This window comes from Quercus suber, unplaced genomic scaffold (assembly GCF_002906115.3).
Source record: "Quercus suber isolate HL8 unplaced genomic scaffold, Cork oak 2.0 scaffold_1092, whole genome shotgun sequence".
NCBI classification, from domain to species: Eukaryota; Viridiplantae; Streptophyta; class Magnoliopsida; order Fagales; family Fagaceae; genus Quercus; species Quercus suber.
The window spans coordinates 72674-84195 of NW_027070497.1; the positions used below are offsets into that span (position 1 = coordinate 72674).

An 11522-nucleotide genomic window follows, 5' to 3' on the forward strand; every position below is an offset into this window, starting at 1 on the left:
AGAGGATATTGGAGAAGAAATAATAACAAGTTGGGTTGGGTTGGGAACATCATTGAATTCATAGTAATAAGCAATAAAGTATACTTTTCCCTGCAGGTGCCAATAATTTAATACCGATGGAAATTGCTCTCAAAATTGTTAACAAAATAAAAGCGAATCAGAGGTTCTCTGCATATATCATTATCCCAATGTGGCCAGAAGGTGTTCCTACAAGCACTCACGTTCAGCGGATTCTCTATTGGCAGGTAGATTGTTATTCTCTTTTCTCATTTGATGCATGCAGTTGTCATGTCTATCAGTTAGAAGTCAAGACTAATGCTTGAGACCATAAGGCATTGTTTATGGGTTTCTTGCCACATAATTTTTACCTGGTTTTATTTTGATTTCTGCAGCATAAAACAATGCAGATGATGTATGAAATGATTTACAATGCTTTAAAGGAGGTTGGACTAGAGAACAAATATGAGCCACAAGACTATTTGAATTTCTTTTGCCTGGGCAATCGTGAGGCACCAGATACGGAAGACAGTTCAGGTGCAAGAAATTCCGCTGCAGCAAAGACTCCTCAAGTATTTCCCTTTATCTGCCTGAGTACAGTTTTCAGTTTTCTCTTTCCGAAAAGTTAAGTTTTCATTTACAGTTAGATCATTCTTTCACCTTTTTAGTCTTGCTTAAGTGTACTGTATGTTGGTTATGTAGGCACTTACTCAGAAGAGTAGGCGTTTTATGGTTTATGTCCTCTCTAAGGGAATGATAGTGGATGATGAGTATGTGATACTAGGATCTGCAAATATAAATCAGCGGTCCATGGAAGGCACCAGAGACACTGAAATTGCAATGGGTGCATATCAACCTTATCATACCTGGGCAAGCAAACGTTCTAGCCCACATGGACAGGTAAGCTTAACAAAACAGAACTCTTTGCATTTACCTCACTGCTAGATATGTCTGTGTAAATGTACATGTAAAAGATGCTAAGTGAACTAGAAGGCTACCAGTATGGGGGAAAAAAATTCCATTAAGTTTCATTAAAGTTGAGGAAGATATTTTCGGCATAATAAAATAGTAATTCATTGCATAATTATTGATATGACAAGAATGTATTGACCTCTTTTGGTAAATTAATCAATTAATTAGCCAAGTAAATTAATTAGATTCAATTACATGTAATAATCGTGGTAGCACAAACAAATCACCAACTAAGTTAAATGTAGTGGAAAATAAATTTGACACAGGTGATTTGTTTACGAATAGGGAAAACCACTGAGGCAAAACTCTACCGAGTGAATTTAAAGTCACCCCTTCCGAGAATCCACTATTATTAAAACAAGCAGTTACAAGTAAAACAAAATCCTAGTACCTCATATCAACATACAGTTGAACCTTTACCCCAATACCTAATTGAACTTGTATTGTAGTTGCAATCTCTCTGTTAAATGCACGAATTCCAGTATGTGACTAATCAATGATGCACGGATCCCAGTACGTGACTAACTCAACAGCAACTTTTGATTGTTGTAGTTGATTTGCAACAGCTTCACATAGAAACATCAATAAGATTTTCAATGATGGTAAGAGAGACTTTGCTTGGTTACAGAACCTAAAGGCGTACAAGAAATGCAGCAAGAACTATTTTTTTTTGTAGGAGGAGGCTAGGATTTCAAAAAGAAAACCTTATGAAACTCTCAAGGCTTAGGTTTTTCTTTTTCCACCTCCTTTAAATAGGAGGTTAATGGGCTCTCCTATTCCAAATAGATTTACACAAATCTTGGACTTTCCTAATCCAATAAGGATTATACAAACCCATAAACCTTGGGTTTTTCTAGTTTTATAAGAATTATACAAACCCATAAGGATTATGAAGCTCTCTAGGGTTAGGTTTTTCTTTTTCCACCTCCTTTAAATAGGAGCTTAATAGGCTCTCTTATTCAAAATAGGCTTACACAAACCTTGGGTTTTCCTAGTCCAATAAGGATTATACAAACCCATAAACCTTAGGTTTTCCTAGTTCTATAAGGATTATATAAACCTATAAACAAATAGCCTTTTAGAATAAAAACGTTGCTGACCATAGTTTGAATCTTTTAAGCTTGATAGATTGAGAAATGTGTCGAGCTTTAATGAATCTCGATAGATCGAGCTTTTGTCGAGGGGGTATCGAGACCTGCAAATTGCACTTTTCTTGAGTAGTTCTTGAGTGATCTTCATGTCTTCAATGTAACCACTTGTAATGATCATCTTGAACTTACTTATATTTACCCAAATACAAGTAAAGTGCGTTTTGTCAAAGAATATGCCAATTACATAAAAATATGTCCTTAACAATCTCCCCATTTGGAAATCCATGACAAAATCACAAGAGTACATTGAATGTCCTAGAATACATTATACTCAAAATTATAAAATACATAAGCTTAGACTTAAAGATCTGAACCTTAGAAGTTGCTGCAAGAGGAAGGTTCAGAATCTTGACTTGGCTTTAACTTGTCTTTCCTGAAAGACATTAAACAAAACACATTAAGGTATCATGTGGAAAATAAAGACAAGTTAAATAAACAAGAAACATGTGTATAAAGAGAGAAAAGAAACAACACATGTGAGATAAAGAGTGAAACACATACATCATCATCAAATATAGAAACAACACATGATGTATGTAAATGGTTACAAAACCAAAAGATAATTGCTCTCAAAATTGTTAACAAAATAAAAGCGAATCAGAGGTTCTCTGCATATATCATTATCCCAATGTGGCCAGAAGGTGTTCCTACAAGCACTCACGTTCAGCGGATTCTCTATTGGCAGGTAGATTGTTATTCTCTTTTCTCATTTGATGCATGCAGTTGTCATGTCTATCAGTTAGAAGTCAAGACTAATGCTTGAGACCATAAGGCATTGTTTATGGGTTTCTTGCCACATAATTTTTACCTGGTTTTATTTTGATTTCTGCAGCATAAAACAATGCAGATGATGTATGAAATGATTTTCAATGCTTTAAAGGAGGTTGGACTAGAGAACAAATATGAGCCACAAGACTATTTGAATTTCTTTTGCCTGGGCAATCGTGAGGCACCAGATACGGAAGACAGTTCAGGTGCAAGAAATTCCGCTGCAGCAAAGACTCCTCAAGTATTTCCCTTTATCTGCCTGAGTACAGTCTTCAGTTTTCTCTTTCCGAAAAGTTAAGTTTTCATTTACAGTTAGATCATTCTTTCACCTTTTTAGTCTTGCTTAAGTGCACTGTATGTTGGTTATGTAGGCACTTACTCAGAAGAGTAGGCGTTTTATGGTTTATGTCCACTCTAAGGGAATGATAGTGGATGATGAGTATGTGATACTAGGATCTGCAAATATAAATCAGCGGTCCATGGAAGGCACCAGAGACACTGAAATTGCAATGGGTGCATATCAGCCTTATCATACCTGGGCAAGCAAACGTTCTAGCCCACATGGACAGGTAAGCTTAACAAAACAGAACTCTTTGCATTTACCTCACTGCTAGATATGTCTGTGTAAATGTACATGTAAAAGATGCTAAGTGAACTAGAAGGCTACCAGTATGGGGGGGAAAAAATTCCATTAAGTTTCATTAAAGTTGAGGAAGATATTTTCGGCATGATAAAATAGTAATTCATTGCATAATTATTGATATGACAAGAATGTATTGACCTCTTTTGGTAAATTAATCAATTAATTAGCTAAGTGAATTAATTAGATTCAATTATATGTAATAAGCGTGGTAGCACAAACAAATCACCAACTAAGTTAAATGTAGTGGAAAATAAATTTGATACAGGTGATTTGTTTACGAATAGGGAAAACCACTGAGGCAAAACTCTACCGAGTGAATTTAAGGTCACCCCTTCTGAGAATCCACTATTATTAAAACAAGTGGTTACAAGTAAAACAAAATCCCAGTACCTCATATCAACATACAATTGAACTTTTACCACAATACCCAATTGAACTTGTATTGTAGTTGCAATCTCTCTGTTAAATGCACGAATTCCAGTATGTGACTAATCAATGATGCACGGATTCTAGTACGTGACTAACCCAACAGCAACTTTTGATTGTTGTAGTTGATTTGCAACAGCTTCACATAGAAACATCAATAAGATCTTCAATGATGGTATGAGAGATTTTCCTTGGTTACAGAACTCAAAGGCGTACAAGAAATGCAGCAAGAACATTTTTTTTTTTTTTTTTCCTGTAGGAGAAGGCTAGGATTTCAAAAAGAAAATTTTATGAAACTCTCAAGGCTTAGGTTTTTCTTTTTCCACCTCCTTTAAATAGGAGCTTAATGGGCTCTCCTATTCCAAATAGATTTACACAAATCTTAAACTTTCCTAATCCAATAAGGATTATACAAACTCACAAACCTTGGGTTTTCCTAGTTTTATAAGAATTATACAAACCCATAAGGATTATGAAGCTCTCTAGGGTTAGGTTTTTCTTTTTCCACCTCCTTTAAATAGGAGCTCAATGGGCTCTCCTATTCAAAATAAGTTTACACAAACCTTGGGTTTTCCTAGTCCAATAAGGATTATACAAACCCATAAACCTTAGGTTTTCCTAGTTCTATAAGGATTATATAAACCTATAAACAAATAGCCTTTTAGAATAAAAACGTTGCTGACCATAGTCTGAATCTCGTAAGCTTGATAGATTGAGAAATGTGTCGAGCTTTAATGAATCTCGATAGATCGAGCTTTTGTCGAGGGGGTATCGAGACCTGCAAATTGCACTTTTCTTGAGTAGTTCTTGAGTGATCTTCATGTCTTCAATGTAACCACTTGTAATGATCATCTTGAACCTACTTATATTTACCCAAATACAAGTAAAGTGCGTTTTGTCAAAGAATATGCCAATTACATAAAAATATGTCCTTAACAATCTCCCCCTTTGGAAATCCATGACAAAATCACAAGAGTACATTGAATGTCCTAGAATACATTATACTCAAAATTATAGAATACATAAGCTTAGTCTAAAAGATCTGAACCTTAGAAGTTGCTGCAAGAGGAAGGTTTAGAATCTTGACTTGGCATTAACTTGTCTTTCCTGAAAGGCACTAAACAAAACACATCAAGTTATCATATAGAAAATAATGACAAGTTAAATAAACAAGAAACATGGGTATAAAGAGAGAAAAGAAACAACACATGTGAGATAAAGAGCGAAACACATTCATCATCATCAAATATAGAAACAACACATGATGTATGTAAATGGTTACAAAACCAAAAGATACACAACACAAAAAAAAAAAATCAATATCAAAGTGTATCAAACTAACTCTCCCCCTAAGTTAGTTACATAAAAAACTTTCTTCCTTTTAACATGAAGTTCTCCCCCTAAGTCTATTACTCCCCTTGAGGAATGACATTCAATTTTCAAATTTCTCCCACTTTTTGACATGATTGTCAAAGGGCATAAAAAACAAAAAGACTTGACCGAAGATAGAAAAAAACAGACACAGAGGGAACGAGGAGAGCAAGGAACCATAAACTTACAAGAAAAAGAAAACAGAAGCACAACAGGAAGATGTTCAAGAAAGAAAGAAAAGATAGAACAATGCATGACAATTTTAAAATGGCCATATATATAGAAATCATATCTCGATGGATCAAGGAGCTGTCGAGATCTATCGAGCACTAAATCTCGATAGATATGAATCTGTTGAGGTGCTGTCGAGAATCTGTTGATGGCAAAAGTTCCTCAATGGATCGAGATTCTGTCGAGAATCAATCGGCCAGACAGAAAGTTTCTCGATGGATCGAAAGCTATCGAGTAGCTATCAAGACAAAGTCCAGAAAGCTTGATGGATCAAATATGCGATAAGATCTGTCAAGAAAAGAAGTCCAAGGGGCTCAATAGATAGAAATTTTTTGAGGATCTATCAAGAGGCTGTTGAGCTTGATAAAAAAAAGAGTTTTTGAAAGAGTGGAAAAACAAAAAGAGATGAATGCAAACAAGCAAGCTACTCAAATATAGATTCAATCAACATGTTAAGCTCTTAAAAACATCTTTCAACAAAAACAATGCAAAGCATTCATAGATCCAAAATACACACACACACTAAACAAGTTTAATCAGTTTTCTATTTCAAAAACAAGTTAAGACAGTTTAGTAAGCATTCAATAATACATGTATCCCTTGTGATGGCCAAATCACATTGTACCTGCACATGTATCAAAAGCAGCAAGGAATTTGCGTGTTGTTTGTGAAAACATAGCAAGAGTACATAAGTGTATCATATTATGATGATTTGAGATGAGAAAATTAATTTAACTTACACACAATCATAACTGCTTGATGGAGATTATTACCTTTGAGATACATCTTATAACTTCGACATTTCCTAGAAACATGCTTGCAACCATATTTAAAAGATTTTGATTCTTTTTACTTTTATATTCTTTGCATATATTTTTTTTCTTTTTGAGCATATCATGCATGGGCATATAAGAGAGAGAGAAGAAATACCCAGTTATGTTAAGCCATAAACATCACAATTTTGCTATGTCGAAGTGCACAGATGTTATACATATGATTGGCGGGTTTTAGTGGTGAGATGGTTATTTATGCTTTTCTTTTAGGATTTTTTAGTCATTCTCGTCAAAAAGAGTGATACAAGTGTTAAGTACAAGAGATTACTTAACCTTACTTATCACAAACACGGGCCACAAAACTCATTTGCTTAGTTGTGCATTGAGATGCTTATATAAGCTATAAAATATACAAAATTTAGAAAACTCTGTTTCAATGACCATCCAAGGTGCACAAGTACCAATATATACAAAACACACTATTTTTGTATTTTTCTGAATTATTATTATTATTACTATTTTTTTTAAATTTGGAAAACAAACAACCAAACAAAAACAGACAAAAAACATGAAAGTATGAAGATAGATGCAGATGCATGAAAGCATGATTCCAAAAACAGATAAAAAATCAAGCAAGAAAGTCCTATTTTAGATAGAAAGAAATAAAGCAGAGGACAACATAAAAGACAATTAAGTCTTAAGTTCCTTTCTCACCCACATAGTGCGAGTCTTTAGCTGTGAAGATGAAAAGGCACGTGTCCTAGTATGACTACTAAAGGACATAGAGGAATTAGAATTCCCCTAAAATTGAGTTAAAAAGCTTAAAGCATTTAATAACTCACCAAGGATAGGTACAGAGCCTTTAGACAAAGGATGAGACCTATTTGACACACGCTTATGAGGAAACAACTTGAAACAATTAGGATGAGTGTGATCAGAAACATTACAATGGTGACAAACATGAGTAGTTTTCAAACTACTATGCTTCCTAGAAGGAGGTCTAATCTTAGAGGTTGACAAAAACCTTAATTTAGGACAATTTGGCCTAATATGACCAACAATATGACAATGATGACAAGTGGGGACAAAAACAGAATTTTTATTCAATCTAGGAGGAGTTTTAGACATAACTTTAGAAACTTCAACTTTAACATCAGATATTTTACCTTTGTCTATTCTAGCAAAATTATCCTTCAACTCTTTATTATTCTTTTTAAATAGAGGAATATAAAAATCCTTTTCTTTTGAGTTAGGCTCAACAGTAAGTTTGACACTAGTTAATTTTTCAACTTCAGTTTTAAATTCAACTAGTTGCTCTTCCAAACTTTTAATTTTGTCCACCTGAGATGAAATTTGATTTTTAAATTTCTCATTCAAATTATTAGCTTCATCCAATTTTGCAATTAATTCATCTCTTTCAAGTTTGACATTTTTAAAATTAGCTTTTAATTTTTTAGAACATTCAAGAGATTTCATACAAAAATTATAAAGCTTGCAACAGGCATCTTGAATATCATCATAATCATTCAACACAAGATCATGCAAATCAAAACAATTAAAAGTTTTCATGACAACGGGGGTCAATGGATCACACAGCAAAGATTAAAACCTAATCAGAGTGTGCTCGCTTTGATACCACTTGATAGACCAAGAATGTATTGATCCATTTTGGTAAATTAATCAATTAATTAGTCAAGTGAATTAATTAGATTCAATTATATGCAATAAGCATGGTAGCACAGACAAATCACCAACTAAGTTAAATGCAGCGGAAAATAAATTTAATACAGGCAATTTATTTACGAATGGGAAAAACCATCGAGACAAAACACCACCGGGTGAATTTAAAGTCACTACTCCTAAAAATCTACTATTAGCAAAACAAACGATTATAATTAAAAGGAATCCTAGTACCTCATACTAACTTACATTTGAACCCTTACCCCAATACTCAGTTGGACTTGTTTACAAATAGGAAAAACTACCGAGGCAAAATCCCATTGGGTGAATTTAAAGTCATCACTCCCGAGAATTCACTATTAGCAAAACAAGCGGTTATAAGTAAAAGGAATCCCAGTACCTCATACCAACTTACAGTTGAACTTTTACCCCAATACGTAATTGAACTTGTATTGTAGCAGCAATCTCTCCGTTTAATGCACGAATTGCAGTACTTGACTAACCAATGAGGCACGGATCCCAATACGTGACTAACTTCATAGCAACCCTTTGATTGTTGTAGTTGATTCACAACAGTTTCATATAGAAACACCAATAAGATTTTCAAATTTTCAATGATGCTGTGAGAGATTTTACTTGGTTATAGAACCTAAAGGCGTACAAGGAACGCAGCAAGAACTCTTTCTTCTATAGAAGGAGGTTTTAAAAAGAAAATCTTATGAAACTCTCTAAGGTTAGGTTTTTCTTTTTCCACCTTCTTTAAATAGGAGCTTAATGGGTTCTCCTATTTCAAAAAGGTTTACACAAACCTTAGGTTTTCCTATCCTATAAGGATTATATAAACTTATAAACAAATAGCCTTTTAGAATAAAAACGTTGTTGGCTATAGTCTGAATCCTGTAAGCTTGATAGATCGAGACATGTGTCGAGCTTTAATGAATCTCGATAGATCGAGTTTCTGTCGAGGAGGTATCGAGACCTGCAGATTAACTTTTCTTGAGTAGTTCTTGAGTAATCTTCATGTCTTCAATGTAACCACTTGTAATGATTATTTTAAACCTACTTAAATTTACCCAAATACAAGTAAAATACATTTTATCAAAGGATATGCCAATTACATAAAAATATGTCCTTAACAATTATCTTGAATAATTTTTTTCTTGTGTGAGGCTCTGAGCATTGAAATTTCACAAGCCAGTTAGCAAATTATGTAGGCTTGTTATGTGTGAGTGTTTTCCTTAGTTAATGCTTAGTTGTTTAAGTTTGTGATTATCAAAGCAATAAGTGCTTGACAAAAAACAAATGCGTCTGAGTGTGGTTCTGGCTATAGGTTTGCTTGATCTATTTGAAAAATGCTTATAAATCTCTAGGGTTTGTCTTTTGAAGAATAATATGATCAAAGCTTGAGAAAGACTCTTGCATGGAATTTAGTTTGGGTCATCTTTTAATCATAAGAGGATTCTCTATTTGGCTGTAAATAGCTCAAGGAAATCTGGATTCAGCATCCACATTCCCACAAAACCTCAAATTTGTGGGAATATGGAGTCCCCCAAAACATATGGGTGTATCCACATTCTTAAAGAATGGAAAGTCCCCCCCCCCCCCCTCTCTAAATGACTATATTATCTCCATTTAACTAATGAATTTAATGTTAAGATAATAAAATTATAAAAAAAGAATATGCCCTTTTTTTTTTTTTTTTTTAAGTCGAGAAGTATGAGATTTATTTTCTTCACATAAATAATTAAAATTAAACCACCCAAGTGTCAATCTACAATTACAAAATAGAGCATACAACGTTTATACTTTATAGTATAGTAATGCAAAGTGTTCTTTATGAATCAATTTATATTAAAACTAACCAATGCAAGGTGTTTATCCTATGTCATAACTCTTTTTTTTTTTTTTTAATATGAATTCACATTATACTTTTGGTATCTTTTCTTTTCTTGTATGGACTCAAAACATATATTTCAAGTTTATATATCTTTTTCATATAACTTTAGATGGAAAAAACAATAGACAAAAATTAAAAACAAAAGGCAAAAGGTGATCCTTCAAAAAATTTAGGAATAAATAACATAAAAATCTCATTTTGTAAAAATTTTTGCCTAACCAATCATGGACATATTTAATTTCCAAGAATCTGGGTTTAGGAGAAACTATTGGACTCTCCATTATTGATGCTCACCCAGCAAAGTTAATTGTTATATTGTCTTAAGGAAACAAAAAACAAGTGCTATTGGCATTCATATTTTGATTTCTGTAATTCATCACTATCTTCTTATGTATGGATGCAGATATATGGATATAGAGTATCATTATGGGCAGAGCACATTGGAGCTCTCGAAGGATGTTTCAAGCACCCAGAGAGCCTCGAATGTGTGAGGCGGGTTAAGTCCTTGAGCGAGCTCAACTGGAGACAATATGTAGCTGATGAGGTAACAGAAATGAAGGGTCACCTATTAAAGTATCCACTCGAAGTTGATCGAACAGGCAAGGTGAAGCCTCTTCCTGGCTGTGCAACATTCCCAGACGTAGGAGGAACTGTAACTGGGACATTTACAGTCATTCAAGAAAACCTCACTATCTGATCCACTTCATGATACCTAATCCCAGAATTGTTGACAATTTAGACCAATTATGTTCCCAATGAAGAGAGTATATATGCTTCCACTCTATGTTTGGCAAATTCCAGTATCTCACGTCACGATTTAATTGTACACTTTTTTATTTTTTTGCCTATATTTGTTCGTCCATTCTTATGTATCCTAAGGTAGGATTATGTTAGCCTATTTGTTCAATTATTAAAGTAAGACTGTAAAGAAGATGACCCTACGTAGGAGCATCTTTTTGTGTTGGCTGTGAATTTTCAAAGAAAAGGCTGTTCGGTCCACAATTGAAAAAGAAATATTCTCTAAGTTGAATAGTTCTTCTACCTTCCTATTTCATCTGTTTTTTTTTTAGTAAGGCTTACCAATTCAGCAGTTACACTCTTTAAATTTGGGCAATAGTCATTTTATTAAAGTTTCTTTTTGTCATTTTGATCCATTAAGTTCACATAAGTAAAAATAAGTTTTATGTGAAGGCCACAGGATCGGAGCTCCAAAATAAACGTTCCAACGCTGCTCTAAGAAGAATACTTTCCGACAGCTTGAGCCTTCAAGTGTGGTCATTGGGTGGCTCACGGTGTGGTGGTTTAGTGGGGGCTCTAAGTGACCAACTGAGCAAGGTGATTTGCGGTTTCATTTATATGTTGTACGGGAAAAATGGTTGAAATTTTGGGATTTATTAGGCAATAATTGAGTGGGTTTGAGATTAATACTATTCAGTTTTTATTTTACTAAATGTTTTTTTTTTCNATATATATATATATATATTTTCTCTTAACATCTGAAACATGGAGTTGCAAAAATGTTGTGAGGGTTTAACTTTTCATTTGCAATGGTTGGTTGCTTTCTTTTCTTTTTCTTTTTCCTTCTTCTTCTTCTTCCTTTTTTTTTTTACAAG

At 33.8% G+C, this 11522-nt stretch overlaps 1 protein-coding gene across 1 annotated transcript in view; it reads left to right on the plus strand.

Moving 5' to 3' along the window:
* The window catches only part of LOC136065711 (phospholipase D gamma 1-like), a 15535-nt gene extending 4572 nt beyond the window's left edge, over positions 1-10963 (plus strand). The window contains exons 3-9 of the mRNA XM_065769244.1: positions 80-245; positions 393-569; positions 700-897; positions 2680-2805; positions 2953-3129; positions 3260-3457; positions 10313-10963. Coding sequence (XP_065625316.1) covers positions 80-245; positions 393-569; positions 700-897; positions 2680-2805; positions 2953-3129; positions 3260-3457; positions 10313-10606 — 1336 coding nt within the window. The 3' untranslated portion in view covers positions 10607-10963. The remainder of the gene's footprint in view (positions 1-79; positions 246-392; positions 570-699; positions 898-2679; positions 2806-2952; positions 3130-3259; positions 3458-10312) is intronic.
* Positions 10964-11522: the final 559 nt, after the last annotated feature.